We start from the raw sequence: 21,171 nt of genomic DNA on the forward strand, positions 1-21,171 counted from the left end.
CCAGGCTGACGCCTAAGCACGATGCTGACCAGCCAGACTGGGTTCTCATGGAACAAACAGGTCACTCACTCCTTCAGCTGCTTGGTGAGCTTCACCACCTGGGAGGCGAGCGACATGCAGGTCTCCACCACCACCAGGTACCGGGAGCACAGGCTGTGTCCGTGGCGCTCGGCGCTCTGGGAGGGCTTCTCCCCGGCGTGGTTCTGCATCGTGACATTTGCTCCGTACTCAACCAGGGTCTGTTAGAGAAGGCAGAGACATGTGATCCATCAGGACTTCCCTCTAAACATTATTTAAAAATTTTTTTTTGAAGTATAGTTGATTTATAATGTTAGTTTCAAGTGTGGAGCAAAGTGATTCAGTTTTATATATATATATATATATTTCTTTTTTCCAGATTGCTTTCTATTATGGGTTGTTACAAGATATTGAATATAAAATATAGTTCCCCATGCTATACAGTGAACTCTTGTTGCTTATCTATTTTATGTATAGTAGTTAGCATCTATTACTTTCATACTCCCAAATGTATCCCTACCCCACCTCCTTCTTCCCTTTGGTAACCAGAAATTTGTTTCCTATGTTTGTGAGTCTGTTTCTGTTCTGTATACAGAATAATTTGTATTATTTTTTAGATTCCACATAAAACTGATATCATATAATTGCTTTTCTGACTTACTTAGTATGATCTTTACTGCTGCTAAGTCACTTCAGTCATGTCCGACTCTGTGTGACCCCATCCCTGGGATTCTCCAGGCAAGAATACTGGAGTCGGTTGCCATTTCCTTCTCCAATGCACAAAAGTGAAAAGTGAAAGTGAAGTCGCTCAGTCCAGCTCTTCGCGACCCCATGGACTGCAGCCTACCAGGCTCCTCCGTCCATGGGATTTTCCAGGCAAGGAGTGGGGTGCCATTGCCTTCTCCATAGTATGATCTTTAGGTGTGTCCATAAACATTACTTTTTAATGACTGTTACAGAAGGTTGAATGGAACTTCTCCTGTTGTTCCAAAACCAGTCACCAGAGTCCACAGCAGGACAGGGTGGGGACAAGGAGCCTCACATACAAAGAGGACTTCTAGTGAGATTTTAGCAGGCAGTATCAGATGCCTCCCTTCAGAACCCACAACAATGCAACCAACCAACCCTACTACTATCAACCCCACCGAGCCTCAGAAGGACACTGGGAAGGAGAGGAGGATGTGTTGTCCTCAGGAGTCCTTTCCTTCATGAGATGATCAGGGCAGTGTCTGTAGTGAGAGGCTCTGTCCCTTTCAGTGGCTGGGCTCATGAATTTAGGGATGCCCATAAGAAAAAGAAGGAGCTTTTTTTACCTGTTCCTTTTTGGGCAGCACACTTGACCTGGTGCTGAACCTACCCAATCAGAGATACAAAGAACTGGAGAGAATTGTCATGGCAGGGGCCCTTATTCACACCACGTGCCCTGGCGAGGACGTGTCGCATAGATTGAGCAGATGTTGTAGAAGGGAGCATGCTGTGAGCTTATTATCACCCGATGAAAATGGAGAAGGTTCTTTAGCAGCAGGAGGCAATGGGAAGCAACACAGTGGAGGGGCTTGTATGGGGAGGAGACTGCAAGGTCGGGGCCACATCTCCCTGTCAGGTAGCAGTGGGGAGGCTCTAGAGGACCCTTGAAAGACCCCACTCAGAGACTCAGCCCCTGAAGGCTGCTCCCGAGGACATCAGTGGCAAACCTTAGTGAGCTAAAGAAGCAAGACAACTTTCAGGGAGATGCCATGACCCCTGCCAGTTAAGCAAAGAGACAGCTGACTTTCGCTCTCCATATTTCCTATTTGTCCTCAACAGTGGAGCCCAGGAGAGAGAGGTGAATAGGAGCTAAGGTGGTGTGTAACAAGCCCGTCAAGTTTCTGTCCCAAGCTCGTTTCTTCTACCCTGAGCTGATCTGGGTTGGGGAGGAGAATACTTTGAATTAGAAATAAGACTGAAATTTTTCAGTTGGTTTGAAGTATATGTTAGTAGTCAACCAAAGACAAAAAGTCAAGGAATCTTGTCAAGGTATCATTAGTATAGGGGAGAAAGATTTGATGGAGCATGGTTGAGATCATTATTTGTTTTTTCTTTTTACTGTACTTTGGCTTGTGTGATCTTAGATCCCTGACCAGGGATTGAACCTGTGCCCTCGGCAATGAAAGCACAGAGTCCTAATCACTGGTATACCGGGGAATTCCCTGGCATCGTTAATTTTTAAAAATCAGAACTTTAGTTTTTATGCTGTGATGACAATAGACTCCACAAAAAGCTGTCACATCAATATTAATCAACTGTCATAGTCTGATATTTTTTGACACCATCAAGATGAGTTTGTAGACCTCCCTCCGGATTTATTTTAGTAATAGATAATGTTTTCTCTACCAGAAATCACTGTTATTTTAAAATTCCTAGACTACTCAGACTCAGAGGTCACTAAGGACCTTCATTTTCCACTCAGTTTAGGATCACTCACCATGAAAAGTCACTGAGCCACTCAGCCCACAGAGTGTCCCCACCTCACACTGAGCTCTCAGAGACACAGTATAAACACACAGTTAGCACTCCCCTTGACTCTGGCCTCTGCAGTTTTCTTTCCAGTGTTTCCCACACTCAGTTCCCTCCTCACATCATAACGACACTTGCTCACTCCCTTTTCTACTTTCAATCTCTTTGTACCTACTTTTTCTCACACCCAGTGGAGAGACTTACTTCCAAGAGTATCCAAGTTTCCACATCCATGGTGCCTCGTGCCAAAAATATCATTTGTGTTAAGTGGAGATGAACACGCTGAAAGGACAGACTGCCTCTCCTCACATAGTAAAAAAAATAATAATTGAAATCTCAAACAGAATTAGTGATATCAGCTGGTTTTCTTTGGCTTGCAGTCATTTATTAGCTGATAAAAGTTTACTCTTTTTTACTTTAAGGCTATTAAATATGATAGTGTTTTGTTAAACGGAGAAATGAAGTTTTCAGTCTTCATTTAATTATTTTTCCTCCATAAAAAGCAATGCTACTCCTTTCATCTTTCTGCAGACCCTGGTAGTAATTTAAATTTCTCTCTTTTCTATATACTTTGATTTCTCATCACTCCTTTCACAACTGGGTGTCTTAAATTAGAAGATGCACGCTTTGCCAGCAATAGTGGGGAAACTTCCCAGACACTTGGAATATTTCCTGTCAATGTGGCTTTCCACAGAGCAGTTGCTATGTGAGGAGACCCTGTAGAGATCTTTTTGCTATTGCCTCTGCATTCTGGTTTTATTCAGCTCTTGCCTCATATTTACAGCTTTTTCATATCTTCTGTCATTTCCTAATCCTCTCTACCTTTCTGAGCAACTGGTTCTCACTGCCCAGCTTTCTCTTTCAGATATGGTCTACCGGCACAGAGGAAAACCTTGCTAAGTGCCTGTTAAGTCTGGAATAAAAGAAATATTACCAAATATGGTGAAAAAGAGCACTGTTTCCTTAGAGTTCTCAAGTGCACATAAGATATTTTGAACTGTATGAACCTGGTGAGGTGAAAGTATTTTCTTTAATCGTGGCCTTCATCCATACATTGTCAATTGTTCTTTTCCTACATTTTAGGCAGATGTGGGAACAGATCCATAGATGTTGGGTCATTTTCAATGATAAGAATGGTGTGATTGGTCAGACTCTGGTAATGATGATTTATGTTCCTAAAGTAAATTCCAGGTCAGTTCTAAACTTTGTTTCAATTCAAAGCGTTTCCTCTCCTTACACCATCATTGTCCCTCCTCCCCTTCAGCCCTCCTCTCTCATTGTTTTGTCAGTCAGGGCCTTATACTTTCTCGCTGAAAAGGCCTAGCCAGTTATTTTTTTAAATTTTCAAAAATTGAATTTGTGTCAGTTTTTGCTATATTGCAAAGTGACTCAGTTATACACATGTAGGTATTCTTTTTTATATACTCTTTTCCATTGTGGTTTATCACAAGATATTAAAAATAGTTCCCCACGCTGCAGAGGCAGGCGGGAGAGGGAAGGCCTGGGAGTCTGGGATTAGCAGATGTTACACTCTTACATACAGGAGGCCTGCCCACTGTTCACACGCACGTGCCCCTCTCAGGGCCCCTGCCAACTGCTGTGAGGGCAGCAGCGCTGGTGTGGCTCAGCTCTGGGCAGCTCTGCGTTCAGCTGCAGGACGAGATGCCGACCCCTCTTCTCATAGGAAGCCTGTACTCTCTAAGCAGCCCTCTTGGAGGTCCCCTCAGGTGCCTGGGGCAGGGGGATGCTACCTCCTGTGGCTCCACTCCCCAGCCTCTTTCCATCACTATGCACGTGAGACACGGGAAAATTCTCCAGGTATGTTTGGCTAAAAGGGTGAGGCCACCTGAGGCTGCTGGGTGGACTGGCTAGCCAATCAGGGCCCTGCCTAGCCTGCCCACGGGCTGAGGGGGGTCTATATCCAGGGCTTCCTATAGTCAGTTCTGGGCTTTTTGAATGTATTCAAGAAGCTCAGTCCTACTGCAAAGAAAGGGAGAAAACCACAGGACCCTCCTCTCCCCGCAGCCTACTACCTGCTGTGTTTGTTTAGTCGCCCAGTCGTGTCTGACTCTTTGTGACCCCGTGGACTGTAGCCAGACTCTTTGTGATTCCCTTACCTATGGGATTATCCCGGCAAGAACACTGGAGTGGGTTGTCATGCTCTCCTGCAGGGGATTTTCCCCACTGAGGGACACAACTTGCGTCTCTTGTGTCTCCACTGTGTTATACTACTTGATACGCTAAGGAATTTTTCTAATTGTTTCCTGAAAACTCAGTCCTGTTTATCAGACACTTGGGAAGGCCAAGTGTGCTAATGACAGCAGGAATGGCCCACATGCCATGTGACAGTCTGAGCGATATCTGTCTGACAGGGGTTTTCTGCTATCTTGAGAACACGGGGTACTTAACACCTACTGTCCTCAGCACTGGGGCTTTCAGGCAATGCTGAAAGGGCAAGAAGAGACCCTGGCAACATCCTGGGACACTCAGGGAGAAACCCAGACAGCTATTTATGCCAATGCTTGTGGGCATTTCTGGAAATACAAATATATCAATTTGATTCTTTATTATCCACTAAAGAGACAAAGTGGACTAAATCTAGACTTTCTCCGAGGGAACCAAATTCCCATTTTCTGTTTTACTACTTGTGGCCCTCATTTCTCCAGAGAAGCGGGGCCTGTGTACCTGTATGCACCCGAGGTAGCCATGCTGTGAGGCCACATGAACAGCACTGTTACCATCTTGGTCCACTTCATCCAGCGAGATGCCCTGCTCTTGCATGAACTGAAGAAGCCACAGCAGAATCTTCTCCTATAAACACAAGGACAAGTTGGAATTAATAGGCTGTCATGCAGAGCCAAATGACTGGAAAAGACCCTGATGCTGGGCAAGATCGAAGGTAGGAGGAGAAGGGGGCGACAGAGGATGCAGTGGTTGGATGGCATCACCAATTCAATGGACACGGTTTGAGGAAACTCCAGGAGATGGTGAAGGACAGGGAAGCCTGGTATGCTGCAGTTCATGGGGTTACAAAGAGTCAGACATGACTGAGCAGCTGAACAACACGTAGAGAAGCCTAATAAAAAGAGGAAAATAAAACTCCAACATGTGAAGCTTAGATATAGCCAAGCTTACCCTATGAAGAGAACATTTCCATTCAGTACAAACTGAAAATTCATGCACCTCTGACAAAAGTCAATGAAAGAGAATTGCGCTGAGAATTCAAAGAGCAGAAAGTTATCTCAGAAATGCTCTTGTTTTGCTTCCATATTCTTCAGGTGGAAAAACTGATTCAGAGAAAGTCTGAGCATCTCTTCAAAGTTACACAATGAGACAGAGTCAATGCTGGAACCAGAATCCAAGTCTTTTGATTTCAAGGCAATATTTCTGCTATTCTGTTAAATTATCTGGTAGCTTTAAGAATATTATAAAATCTTGAACTATTGAGATAACTAGTTTCTACTTTAAGTTTATCACACTTCAACTTTGACTTCGTAATCTCATACTTTTCAGTCAACAGGCTTCCAGAAAGGGGAAACATATAAAGTTGTTAAGTTAACCACACTGAAATAAAACTGGGACCATCTTGATTTTTCTCATCAAATGGTGGTGGTATTTGAAAGGTAAAGCTTTCTCTTCTTCTATGTTAAAGAGCACCAAACCTCTGAATACTACCTTTCCAAGGGAAAGACACAGAACAGTCAGTGTGTGTTGTCATAACCTGTGTGCATTTTACCCATTGAGTCTTTTGTGGTATTTTCATGTTATGTTTGGTCTCAGAGAAAGCAGGGGGATGGGATTTCAGTGTTTTAAAATAGAAAAATTAAATGTAATGCTAAAAAAATACAAGAGTGGTAAAAACAACAGCATGAAATTTAGTGGGTGGAATTTGACATTTAAAAAGATGATCATGCCTTTCAAAGAGCCTTGAACCTCTCCTTAGCCTTTTAAAGGATTTTTTTTTTCCAATTATTTGCTCGGACTGGTCATGAACTTTTATACTTTTCTGGATTAAATTTGCCTGCACCTTCTGAACACGCCAACTAATCTGCTAAAGGAATGTTGGATCAAAACAGCCAACTCCTTTCATGTTTCTCCCCTCATGTGGGGAATAGGGCACTGTTTATGAAGGCAACTGTGGTATCAGGGAGAGACTGAATATTTGCACCACACTTTTTTTCACAGGAGCAAGCAGAAAGTAAGCCCTCTAAAGAAAGAGAAGAGAAAATGTCAACACCTGCAACCAACCAAGAATGCACCCTGGGAAAGCAGGGTGAGCGTTAGCTGCAAAAGCAGACAGACCTTGTAGGAAGGGAAACCCTTCAAGTCCTGAGAGAATGAGGTGGGGCAGAGCCCCGAGGCCAGGGCTGGGTGGCTGGAGGTGGATAAAAAAGAGGCCTATGTGCGCTCTTCTTCAGAGGCAAACAAAGAAAGAAAGTTGAAACTGATACCAGAGCAAGTGATGTTTCAAATGCATAAGGGAGAACAACTTCTGTTACTTTTCCTATTTTAGGGAAAAAAAAACCTGAATTACCTTAATTTGGAGACAGATGATCAAACCTTGTGATCTTTTTTTTTAATTCATTTTTATTGAAGTATAGTTGCTATACAATGTTGTTAGTTTCTACTGTACAGCAGAATGAATCAGTTATACATATACATATATCTTCTCTTTCTAAGATTTCCATCCTATTTAGGTCACCAGAGAGCCCTTGAGTAGAGGTCCCGAGCTAAATAGTAGGTTCCCATTAGTTATCTATTTTATACATAGTAGTGTATGTATATGTCAACCGCAATCTCCCAATTCATCCTCCCTCCCCCTTAGTATCCAAATGTTTGTTTTCTATATCTGTGTCTCTGTTTTGCAAAGAAGGTTATCTGTACTATTTTCCTAGATTCCACATACAAAGGATATTATATGATACTTGTTTTTCTCATTCTGACTTACCTCACTCTGTATGACTGTCCCTAGGTTTATCCATGTCTCTGCAAATGGCACTACTTCATTCCTTTTCATGGCCAAGTCATATTCCATTGTATATATGTATCACATCTTCTTTATCCATTCATCTGCTGATAGACATTCAGGTTGCTTCCATGTCCTAGCTAATGTAAACAGCTGCTGCTGTGAACATTGGGGTGCATGTATCTTTTTTAATTATGGTTTTCTCTGAGTATATGCCCAAGAGTGGGATTGCTGGACCATATGGTAGTTGTATTTTTAGTTTTCTTCAGAATCTCAATACTGTTCTCCACAGTGGCTACATCAACTTATATTCCCACCAACAGTGTAGGAGGGTTCTCTTCTCCTCCATACCCTTTCCAGCATCTGAATCATGTGATCTTAACTCCTAAAAAGATCTGGATGAGTGGGTATATCTCAAGATCAATGACATGACCAACTGGTTAGAAGTCAATGTCTAAGAAATATCAAGAGGGCAAGTTGCTGTGACTCTACTGGTGAAAAGGACAGCCATGCTATCTTCAAAGGTCATTGGCAAGCCTGTGGTGACTTGGTTTGCTCCATGATATTAAACGTTAAGATTGTAAAGTGGGAGAGATTTTAGAGAAGCATCCAATTCAAACACTCTTATTTTACAAATCAGACAACTGAAGAAAACAACTGGATATTCTTGGATATTCCAGAAGCTTCTTTAGCAAGTAAAGTTCAGAGGGGTTCAAGATAATCAGAAATATTTTATATGTATGTTCTTGTCAGGCATATTTTTATGATTTCTAGACGCAATTAAATATCATAATGGATATGTGCATGCTCCACATGCACAGAAAATGCCCTTTACTATAATTCACAGTGTTTTGACTTCTGTTATTGTTGCTCAGACACCAAATCATCTCTAACTCCTTGCAGTTCCATGGACTGCAGCACACCAGGCTTCCTCATCTTGCACTGTCTCCCGGAGTTTGCTCAAATTCATGTCCATTGAGTCAGTGATGCCATCGAACCATCTCATGCTGTCATCCCCTTTTCCTGCCTTCAATCTCTTCCAGCACCAGAGTCTTTTCCAGTGAGTTGGCTCTTCCCATCAGGTGGCCAAAGTATTGGAGCTTCAGCTGTAGTTCTTCCAGTGAAAATTCAGGGCTGGTTTCCTTTAGGATTGACTGGGTTGATCTCCTTGCAGTCCAAGGGATTCTCAAGAGTCTTTTCTAGCACCACAATTCGAAAGCATCAATTCTTTGACACTCAGCCTTCTTTATGGTCCAACTCTCATGTTCAGATATAACCACTGTAAAAACCACAGCTTTGACTATATGGACCCAGTGGCAAAGTGATGTCTCTGCTTCTCAATATGCTGTCCATGTCTGCCATAGCTTTTCTTCCAAGGACTATGTATCTTTTAATTTTGTGGGTGCAGTCACTGTCTGTAGTGATTTTGGAGCCCAAGAAAATAAAATCTGTCACTGTTTTCTCCATCTGTTTGCCATAAAGTGATGGGACCAGATACCATGATCTTAGTTTTTTGAAAGTTGAGTTTTAGGCCAGCTTTTTTCACTCTCCTCTTTCACCTTCATCAAGAAGCTCTTTAGTTCCTCTTTTCTTTCTGCCATTAGAGTGGTATCATCTGCATATCTGAGGTTGTTGATATTTTTAGTAATGGAGTTAGAGGAAATAGAATACTACATCCAAAAGAGTAGGAATTTTCCCTTTATAGAAATCTGGGGAAGAACCTATAGAGACCTGGACTTTACAGGGGCTTGATGCCTTGGGAGAACAGGACAAAGTCTGTGTAAGGCAGGAGATGCCTTGACTCCTGGGGTTCTCCCAGTCATGTGTAGTCCACACTGTTATGATAACCTGCTGCTTTTCTTAGGATGGCCTGGATAATTCTTCCTTATAATTCCTCTTAGCAAATTCAATATTCAAGACTTTAATCAAGGAAGAACCATTATCCTAATTCAGGTTAGTTGCTCTGTGGTGTCTGACTCTTTGTGACCCCATGGATTGTAGCCCACCAGGATCCCCTGTTCAAGAAACTCAAATTCTGGGAGATAGTGAAGGACAGGGAAGCCTGGCATGCTGCAGGCCATGGGGTCAGAAAGAGTTGGACACATCTAAGTGACTGAATAACAGCAGTAACAACATTATCCTATTATTTAAAACAATGTAGGTCTTTGCCCAGCAGGTCAAATTCAGTTTCCTATGCTGCAGTGAACACTTTCGTAAGAAGCTATTCAACTGGTTGCACCATCCCTAGTGGCTGAGATGGTAAAGAGTCTGACTGAAGTGCGGGAGACCTGGGTTTGATCCCTGGGTCAGGAAGATCCCCGGGAGAAGGAAATGGCAACCCACTCCAGTATTCTTGTCTGGAAAATCCCATGGATGGAGGAGCCTGGTGAGCTACAATCCATGGGGTCACCAAGAGTCAGACATGAATGAGCAACTTCACTTTCACTTTATGCAACTGGCCTGTTTACTGAGAAGTTATAATGGAAATGACCATCTCCCCTATGATATGTGCAGAGAGGCACTGCTCAAAGGGATGGGCTGACTATCCACTCTTTAACAACCAAAGTTTAGAACTTCTGAGATGGCATGGAGATGGTTAGAATCCCTTGGTTTGGGTAAGAGCATGTTTAGCATCCTGGAGAAGAAAACGGCAACCCACTCCAGTGTTCTTGCCTGGAGAATCCCATGGACAAAGGAGCCTGGTGGGCTACCATTCATGGGATCACAAAGAGTCGGACACAATGTCGGACACAATGTGCTGAGTGACTAAGTACAATGTTTAGCATCCACTCTCCTAGAAATGCTTTCTGCTCTGATTCTGGAAAACATGCCTGCAGAGACCCACAGTCCTACAGTTTAAACAGCGACTTATTTGACAAATATCCAGTGAAGAGAACAGAACAAATACAGCTACTTCCCCCAATTAAGAAGACCCTGTGAATGTATATCACATATAAATATATATCCATGGCGCCTAGCTCTTCTTTTAGACCTTTAGTGTGTTCTCCCCACATCCCCAGTGACCCCACCTCTGCTGTGTGTGTGTGTATGTATGTGAGACAGAGAGAGAGAAAGAGAGAGTGGGGGATATTAAAGAATGTAACTTCAGACCTTCATGTTCCCATAGGTATAGCTTTTAGAGAACATCCAATGTAATCACATGGATGAGGCAGTTCTTCTGTATTATTTCTGTTTTACAGAATGCCTCTCCAATTGACATTCCATCCAATCACCTATATCTATTATATCTACGCATTCAATGTTCATCTAATGAATGAAAACTTACTTTATGTACTAGTTTCCTCTTCTGGGGATTTTTTACTCTTTTGATAACCTGTTTTAATGTCTTTTGTGCATTCTTAAAGGCAATGGAATTTATTTATAGAGGCAATTAATACATGTAATTTATGAACTTTGCTGGACAGTCTAATTAAAAATGTAATTGAAAAGTATGCCACAGGTGCATTACTGCTATCAATAAAATCTCTATAGTTTTGTTACAACTGTAGTTCTAAAGGAGGCAATTTTGTCTGTGATTATGTCATCAAATCTAACAAGCCATCAATTATAAGATTCATTCCAGTTTTTGAGATGCTAAAATGTGAAAAAAAAGGCCAGCAATAGTTTCATATTGTCACTTATTGTAAAATAAATGTAGAATCTAGGGACAGTAAAACGTGAAAAAATAATACATCTAAGAATTGATTGAACAGGTTTAGCACTTCCCTGGTGGCTCAGACAGTAAAGAATCTGCCTGCCGATGCAGGAGACCCAGGTTCTATCCCTGGGTTGGGAAGACACCCTGGAGAAGGGAATGGCAACCCACTCCAGTATTCTTGCCTATGAATTCCATGGACAGAGGAGCCTGGTGGGCTACAGCCCATGGGGTCACATAGAGTCAGACACTGAGTGATTAACACACATACAGAGTTGTTTAGGCTGAAAAATGTTTTTTGCCAAACTTATTTTATACTTTACTTATAGGTAAATAAACAATATGTATAGCAATAAAAATCATAAATTGGAAGGTAGCCAATAATCATTAGAGCTGACATTTACCTAGTGTCTACTACAGGCTTCCTGTGACTTTTCTCATTTGGATCTCAGAGCAACCCTGTTAAGAAAGTTCTATTATCTCCATTCTAAAGATGAGGAAACTGAGGTCCAGGGAGACATTTTCTTATCTTTTCTTTTAAAATAAAGAAATATATACAAGGCTCCTGGGCTAGTAATGGTAGGGCTAGGATTTAAACTCAGACCGAGAAGCTAACGTTCTGTGCCTTCTGTATATGAATATCCACCACAGCTCATGACGCATGACCCCTGACTCCATAAAGGACATGCTCCTTCGGCACCCCTTGGGTCACAGAAATCACATTAACCGCCTGTCAGTCTGTGGGCTATGGAGCTCTGTGCTGGTTATGCTTTTTCAAAGGTCCTTGGAGAGCAGACTCTTGCTTGTGCCAATCAAAGACTTTTCTACGCACTTCCATCTGCAATCATAGCACTTTCAGTGTTGTTTACTTATTTCTGACCCATGACAATGAAATAATAAAGTCAACAGAATATTTCTCCTTTTAAAAAAGTAAACTGCGGAAAAACTATAACACAGCCTGTGGAAACAACCCCCTCATCAGAAGGCCCGTGATCATTCATGACCATTCGGAGGAATTCTGAGCTTTTTGTGAAAAAGCGTCTTTTATTTTTTTAATCTGATCAGGCCAAACATTTTAAATGGAGAATGAACAGAAAGAACACATAAGCAAGCGTGTTCTTTCTCAGTAAATGCTTAATGTTATGATGCCTGTTGTTTCCATAACAGAACTTCTTGACCAAAAGGCACATTAAAGGTTTAGAAACAAAATGAGAAGTTTGATGTTGAAACAGTGACCAACACGCCAAACAGGCTGAAGCCCCCAAGCATGTGAGGGTGAGAGCTTCACTGGGACCCTGAAGGAGACCATCTGAGCTTTTATATTTGAATAAAACAGTCCAAGTTACACAGGCGGTAGCTTTGACTTGAGATCATTCTGCCTCGATTGTTTCACCAGCAGCATCTCTCCCATGGGACAACAAAGCAGGCCCATCTGAACATGCGCCTGTCTCTTTCCCTGAGTGTCCCTCATGCGTTCACCTTCATGCTCCCCGGGGCCAGTTCTGCTAGGTACTATCAGACAATGAAGTAATTGCCCCCTCTGAGACTGTGTGTGTCAAGAGGAGGAAAATCAATTCCTGTTACCCAAAGATCTATCACTCCAGGAGACCACTAAAAACTGCTGGCTACCCCGTGGTTCTGGAGTCCTTACAGGTCATTTTTACCAGAAAAAGGATGCCAATTGTGAGTCAAATAGAGCCCATTCTTTTGAGAATCTACAGGAGGGGCAGAGGGTAACTAAAATAAACCAGGAGAGAAATTTTCCTCTGTACTGTCCTTTCCAAAAGGTATTTACTGAAGAAACAAAAGCAGGACACCCTCAAGTGCCTGCTCGATGTAGAAAAACCTGCATGTGCTGAATCCATTAGAAAACTGTTCAGTAACAGTGTTCCTTGTGAAAATATTAGGCTTGCAGTGGTTCCAAGTTCAGCATCTCCGCAGGTTATCTGTTACATAGTGGCTGTGGCGGATGTAGGATGGCTGGGCTGAGTTTGCAGTCCTGATGGGTGTCTACATTTTCCACTTGGGTAGGAATGCTCTCCTGAAGGCACGGCTGGGGTACCCTGCTCAGAGCTGTACTTGAGGTCATTAAAAATGCTTATCAACTTGAAATAACAACCTGAAGACTGATACTAACACATGAAGCAAATGTTTGACATGGCTCTTCGCAAAGGTCACTAATTTCTGTATTTTCCTCTACTCCAGCCAAATAAACCACACTATCACCTGACCAAATCCCAGAAATGGCACTTTCTTTTGTTTTGTCCCAATGGCTTCAAAGTTATGAGACTCCTGCTGTGAGAGCTGAAGAGAGAAACTGGCACCTCTAAGCAACATTTCCCGGGACAAAGAATACCAGATGCCCTGTTATTGACTTAAAGTCTCAGAACAGCAATGCAATCCTTCCCTCCTTTTCTTTGGCAAGCTCTTCCAAAACTGCAGTCAGCTTTTCCACTGATATCTGAAACTCCTCTTTACATAAGCAAATGAAATCAGGGGTGTGAAACAATTATTCAGGCAATTTGAGAATAAATAAAATTTTCATCTTATACTGAGAATGATTTTTGGGGACTATTTGTCTTCATACTTCTTTTGGTCATTTGAAAATACTATTCTCCCTTCTGCTGGCCTAAGCCAAAAAAAAGCATCTTTAGCAAATACTTATTAATTCTTATGGTAGTTCATAGAACACCATGGCCGGGGCTCATAAGTGCAACACACAAAGGAAATGAAGCAATTACTTCAAAGACAGTGGCTTTTACAAATTTTAAATGTTCTTGCTTCTTTCTTCATTCCATAAATTTAGTTCCATGAGTTTGTGTTTAAGATACTCCAAATATCACAACATATTGTTAGAATTATTAAAAAAAAAAAAAAAAAAAAAGGACTTCTGCAGCTATATCAGTTCCACTGCTACACAAAGTATATACCTGGAATGGAGGGAAAAAACAGAATCTGGCCCCAAAGTCAAAGGACCTGAGTTGAGATCCAGCCTTCTCTTACTGGCCACTAGACCACATGCTGGCCACTTAAACAATTTCCTGTCTTCAGTCTCCTCATCTATAGACCAGGGATAAAAACAACAGAATCCAATAATGTTGTTTCAAAGACTAAGTCAGATAATGTACGCAAAGTCCAATGGCATGGTGCTTGATACGTGTAGGAAACATTACACACATATATTAATTGAAGTTAGCATGGCATATTATAAAGCATCACCTACCATGAACCCCACTAACGAAAGGTTGTGGCAATATTCTGAGTCTATTTATAAATTTGAGACTGTCATGCTTGAAAAAGTATAATCTCTTGTTGACAACACCACAATTTACTGCCACTGGGAAAGTTTATGAAGCCAAAGGGATACGGTTATAAGAATGAGAAGCAATTTTCTTTGCCACAAACAAATGTGATTAAATCTATTTTAATGCACTGCTGACTTTATTTATATTTTCTTAAGGCTGAGATTGGCATTTTGTGGTTCCAGTTTTTTTTTTTTTTTTTTTTTAAGATTATTTATACTCATCCTTCTCAAAGGGAGTTAGTGATGATTTTTCTTAGTGCCTACACTGGATTGTAATCTGCATACATCAGTTACTTACACTGGGATTTCCTAATGTAGAAACTGACTGTAACTGAGACTTTGTTTGCATGAGTGCTCATCTTTTTTTTTAAATTCTCTAATTCTTTGCTGAAGATGATAAAACAAGCTTTGAATATATAAAAAACATGAACTTTCAGAAAGACTCAATGCTGTAATTATTACCAAATTAATCTGAAAGTAAAATTTAGCAATGACAATTAAAATCCCAATAAAGATGGTTTAACTGCATGTGAACAGCCTATTTTGGAAAAGAAAACATGTATGAATATTTAAGAAAATTTTAGGTAAGTGATTGTTTTGCTAATCTTTAATGGAGCAAGACTTCCTCAATTAATGTCTTACTAAAGATTTGCTTTTTAATTTTGGGTTCAAGAAAATATATCATTTTTCCTTTCCACAAAAGTTAAATTTGTTTATTTCAGGAAATTTGGAAAGAAGTGAAAAACATAAAAAAAGAAAATAAAAGCCACTTATAATTCTGAGTGATAATTACTATAAACATGTGGAGACAGTTTTTTTTTTCTAGTCTTATTATTCATTTCTCTTTCTCTCTCTCCAAAGTTCAAAGTTAGTACCAAATTACAGGAACAGTTTTGCATCATATATTTTAACTCAATATTATATAATGAATATATTTCTGAAAAATTCTATCATATGAATGTTTTATTATTTATCCAATATTCTATCATGAAATATTTAGGTTTAACAAAATGGCAATCCACTCCAGTATTCTTGCCTGGAGAATCCCAGGGACTGGAGCCTGGTGGGCTGCCATCTGTGGGGTCACACAGAATCAGACACGAATGATGTGACTTAGCAGCAGCAGCATAAATCTTTGAATACATCTTTGATGATTTTTTAGGTTTGGATTTTGATATACTAAAAATTTAAAAAGTGGTAGATTACACAGTATGCAAAGAGAAAATAATTAAAAATTTCTTCATACCTGACCAAAACAACCTGCGTAATGAATAAGGCTTGGAAAATCCTTAGAACAACTCAATTCAGCAATGGCTTCTGTTTCACTCACCATCCAGCGTACACACTCCAACTGACCATTCTGGATTAAAAAGAAAAAAAAAAAAGAAACTGAAGGTAATTTAAGTTTAAAAGTTACCTCACAAGTGGCATTTTTACCAAGAAAAAAAATCACATGAATTTTAGCTTTTACTTCTGGTTTAACTCATTTATAATAAATGTATACCATACCTGTGATCAGTAATTTTTACTCTAAATCAACTGCATAGTTTTACTTAAATATGTTCTCATAATTTCATCAGTTATTTTAAAATCAATTTATTAAAGTATAATTTGCTAACTATAAAATGTACTCTTTTAAAAGTACAATTTGAATTTTTGACAAGTATATTCTCCGGTAACTACAACTCCAATCGAGACATAGAACATTTCCACCCCTGCCCCCTCATTTCTACCTCTCCTTTGTTCTCATACCGCTTTGCCCACATGACCACTCTGATTCCTATCACAGCAGAAGAGAATATGCACTCTTTAACATCTGGTTTCTACCTACATAATGCTTCTATTTACATAAGCTACTGCTTGGAGATAGCTTATTTCTTTTTATTGCCAAGAAGTATTCCACTGCATGAATATACTACAATTTATTTATCCATTAACTCTTAGAACTGACTTTTTCTCTTGATAAGTTAGAATGTGAGGAGTCCAAAATGAAGAAAAGGAAAGTAATCCCAATACTACTTTCACTGAAGGAGCGTTCTCTGACTTGATGCTCACAGGAGACCTTTTCTCCTATGCTGAAACCCACACTGTGCAAACCAGGAAGACAGCTGAGACATACCCGACCTAGTGATCAAGACCCAGACTTTGGACTGGATTTAAATCCTTAATCCACCACTTAGTTACAAGACCTTGAATAAGCTTCTTCATCTCTCTGATACTCAATTTTCTGATCTATGAAATAGCAGGGGTTAGAAGCAGCTACCTTATGGAGTTACTGTAAAGATTAAATGAGGCGAAGCATGTCAGCTTCCTAAGCACACAATACCTGTTATCTTATATTAAAATGCTATCTTAGATCCTCATAATAACTCCAGAAGACAAATGAAACATTCAGCTGCTTTCCTGGTTTACACAGTGTGGGATCTTAGCCCAGGAGAAAAGAACTATGGTGAGTGTGAAGTCAGGGAAGCCTATACTGAAAATAAGACAGGGGAAGTAATCCGCTCATTCTTCTCTTACTCTGGAATTTCAAGTAGTCAACTTGTAGCTAATCTCATGTAGAACACTCATCTAGCATGATTAGTACCTGCTGAATAGCTTCCCCGTGCCCCACTCAGCTCTATCTCCTCCCATTTCTTCTCTCCTTGCTGCCCAAGGAGCCTGATGTCTATGGGTTGATTCCCTTGGGCCCTGGCTTTTGACTGGGTTTGGCTGATGGAAAGCAGTAGCAGGAAAACAGAGAGTGTTTAAGGTTCCCTTTGTTCCCAACTCCCCCTTAATGGATTTGCCACTGGTCTGCTGAGTCCTATCAACCAGTCAAAGGTCAAAAGTCAGCAGTTCTACTCAATCCTCTCTATCTCAGGTCCTTCCCCTGCCCTTTTAGGCTCTGGAGTGGTAAATGTGCTCTGGTTGTTACTGACCCCAATATATTGTACTTTCCTTCACATGCTCCCTATACCTACACCTCATCCATTTACCCTCCTTTTGCATATAAATCATTCATTATGGCCTCTCCTTAAATTACACAATTTGAGCATGCAGTGTTTCTTAGGAGAATTTAAAGAACAAAACAAAACAACCCACTGATACAATGCGCTTCATTCCCTCTGAATGAAGAAAGGAAAAGGAGCCATGCTGAGCATCTATGAGCAAGACAATCTACATCAATGGGTATTAACACAGAATGCAGAACTATGAGACAAGAGTCCTGATTTTAGTAATAGCAGTTAGTCTTCTCTCTCTCTGGTTAGTCTGACTAAAGGTTTGCTAATTTTTAAGCAGCTTTTTTATGAGACCAAATTTGGTTTTGCTGATTTTCTCTACTGCTTTTCTATTGTCTATTTCATTTATTTTTGCTTGAAAAGTTTTAGATTTCCTTCTACCTATTTGCTTTGAATTTAGTATTTTTCTAGTTTTGTGAGGTAGATTAGGCTATTAATTTGAGATCTTCCTCCTTCTCCTTCTTTTTTAAACACAGGCATTTACTAAAACATATATTTCCCTTTAAGTAAGCTTTAGGTGCATATTTAAATGTAGGTATATTGCATTTTCATTGATCTCCAAACAGCTAACAATTTTCCTTGTAATTTCTCTTTTGATATAATGATTATTTTGTACTGTGTTAATTCTATATACTTGTGAGTATCTTACATGTCCTTCTGTTATTAATACTTAATTGCATTTCATTATAGTTAAAGACAAACACTTTGCATGATTTTAATTACTTTATATTTATTGAGATCTGTTTTATGACCCAACATATGGTCTATAAGAGATAATATTTCATGTGCACTTGAAAAAAATGCATGTTTCTGCTATTGGGCAGAATGTTCTGTTAGGTGTGTTAGGCTTAGTTCATCGAAGAAGAAACATTTAAACAAATAAAAAGTTGCCAGAGAAGTAAAAGGAAATATTATATCATTACCATGAGTTTGAAAGCCATATCATTTGTCATTAATAGAACTACCAACAAAACAAAAATCTTATTAAGTTCTAGTTGGAAATTTTTACTTGCTAACATCCCTGAGCTTTGGGTCACACATTGTATATTAAAAAGGAGTATCAAAAAAAATAAAAAGGAGTATCAGTAGGTTATGTATTTTCTCACCAGACCAGCATTTTGTTTTTGGGCTTATTCAGAAATTAAAAGAGAATTAAAGTTATTTCATTACAAATCTGTTTAGATTCTGAATTTTTGTTTTGGCTCCATGTTAGAAAACAGATTGTTTTCACCTTTTTGAAACTTTCTTTACAATTATTTTGCTTAACTGTTCCCAAACGGCACTTAATAATACCTTGAACTCCCACAGTACCTAGTGTTGGGTCCCCCAGAAAGCACTCAATAAATTTTGCATGGAGCTGGCAAGAATTTATGATGTTCCATTTAAGGAGTTTAAGTGTGGGGGGAGATGTTCTTTAGCTTTGGTATGACTTCAGAGCCCCTTTTCTAATGTAATCTTCTTATTTGATATCCTGTCTCTGACTCTGCTTCCTGTCAGCCAAGTCATATCATCTGAGCAACTTCTGCCCATTTGTACCAGGTTTGTTTGTCTTTAATGACAGCAGGGCTCTCCAAAATGTGCTTAACGAGGTGAATCACCACCAGTTAGTTACCAGTGTTCAAAACAAGGTCTTAAAATGGAAGAATGATGACTTCTTGGGACTCCCTCAATTTCATCAATGTCCATCACAATACACTAATGGACTGAGGCAGGACATGTGTCAGGACAGGATCGCCAAAGGGCAAGGCACGTGTTACAAAATATTTGTATTTACCGCTTTCGTAAATTCTAGATTAAATGAAGGAATAAAAGAACACTTCCATTTTTCAGATCATTGTCCAGAAGTAAAGTATGAAAAGGCTGAGACTGCAAAACTATAAGAGCTTTTGAGTCCTATGGGTTTGATGCATGTTCTTCATTAAAGCAGAAAAAAAATTTTTTTTACTAAGTTTGCATGCTGATTGCATTAGAGAGAACCTTTATTGACTGGAGTTTAAGAATAAATGAACACTTAATATGAATAACATAAAGGAGTTTTACCAGGATTGGCTTAATGACCACTAAATTTCTTAGGTACCTTTCTACTTTGAAGATTCTTACTCTATCAAAACAAGTATTTGGGCACACAAATTAACAAATTTTATACAATTATGTGAGTGTGTTAGTCTCTCGGTTGTGTCCGACTCTTTGCGACGCTATGGACCGTAGCCCGCCAGGCTCCTCTGTCCATGGGATTTTTCCAGGCAAGAATACTGGAGTGGGCTGCCATTCCTTTCTCCAGGGAATCTTCCTGACCCAGGGATTGAATCTGCGTCTACCACACTGCAGGCAGACTCTTTACCGTCTGAGCCACTAGGGAAGACTTAACTACAATTATGTAGTTAAGATATATTCAAAACCCACCACTAGTGAGGAAAACTAATGAGCACTGTATTTTATAAATACTAAAATGACAAGGTAGATGTCAGCAATCACTGGCACTGAAAGAATATTTTAGTCATGACTGACATTCCCACTGATTACCAAACCCAATTCTTGCCTTCCCCCAGGATTCTGACATGGGCCTAGATCCTGAATTCACCATCCTGCACTGGTAACTCACCTGCCTTATCCACCAGGCTATCAGTTCCTTAAGAAAACAGACTATGTCTCATTCACATTTGTTTTGCCAGCACCTTAAAACAATGTCTGGTGGACTCAAAAACACTGTTTAACTTTACTGAATTTTCACTCACATTTGTTTTTTCTTTTTTCTTGATGGCAGTTCAGCTCTTATTTGACATAGCATCATTGCCAAGTAAAGAAAAATGACATCTATCCACTGGGTCATGGATTTCTTATATCATCAAAAAACCTAATCACTGAGTAACATTAAACACAATAGAAAACAACTTTTTAATAATGTAAAACTTTGCTGAATAATAAATAAATTGAAGATACAAAAATTTGGATTTGCATAAGAGGTATACAGGGGAAGGAAATTGCTTTTCAAATATAACATGTTCCTTAGTGAATTCACAAACAGACTTTAACTAGCAAGTTCCCCTAGTATATTTCAATATAATTCTATTTGTAAAAATTATGATTATTCAGCTTATAGAAGCCATAACTATTAAGCAAAGCAAAGTACAAATGCAGAAGCATAAGATGTATTATATTTCCCTACACTTCACTTCTGGCTTCTTAATAAATGTGACTGAATTCCACATTTATTTGCCAAAGATCTTAAAAGTAATTTTACTTTAATAGCTAACCTTCTAGTGATGTGTTACATTTTACAGAGGCACTCACTACAGTGCTATAAAAGACCACATTTTCCTGTATCACTGTTTCTAGGTTTTAACTCTATCCCAGTCAGCATTAATTTGCCTAGTTTTTGACAGATAACATACTGTGCTCTGCGAGAGCCAAACTCAAACTCGGCACCGATATTCTAAAGAACTCCTGATACTGCAGACACTTCAACTTCAGATGTAATCCATTAGAGGTCCACTTTATTATCCGAAATCCTCCTGAGTGCTAGGCTAGCATGTCTTACCATACACCTCTTCCCCATTAGTCTTGCTCATCTATACTCACATTAGGAAAAAAAAAATGAAACAGCCTCACATAGATCCAGGGGTGGTTAAGAATCCAAACTTCAGTCACCATGAATAACAAAAGCTCTTAAAATGGCAACAGACCATTTTCCTTTCTCTTTATTAGCTGTTTTGATGCTTACCCTAAATTG

At 39.7% G+C, this 21,171-nt stretch overlaps 1 protein-coding gene across 7 annotated transcripts in view; it reads right to left on the reverse strand.

Annotated features, from left to right (window-relative positions):
• Positions 1-21,171, reverse strand: part of SNCAIP (synuclein alpha interacting protein) — a 154,114-nt gene that overhangs the window by 19,856 nt on the left and 113,087 nt on the right. For all 7 annotated transcript variants that reach the window (XM_061150917.1, XM_061150915.1, XM_061150913.1 and 4 more), the window contains 3 exons: positions 15,686-15,799; positions 5,200-5,325; positions 70-239 (listed from right to left, as the gene is read on the reverse strand). In XM_061150917.1, the coding sequence (XP_061006900.1) occupies positions 70-239; positions 5,200-5,325; positions 15,686-15,799 (410 nt within the window). The remainder of the gene's footprint in view (positions 1-69; positions 240-5,199; positions 5,326-15,685; positions 15,800-21,171) is intronic.

The sequence above is a fragment of the Dama dama genome, chromosome 9 (genome assembly GCF_033118175.1).
Source record: "Dama dama isolate Ldn47 chromosome 9, ASM3311817v1, whole genome shotgun sequence".
In the NCBI taxonomy this organism is placed as follows: domain Eukaryota; kingdom Metazoa; phylum Chordata; class Mammalia; order Artiodactyla; family Cervidae; genus Dama; species Dama dama.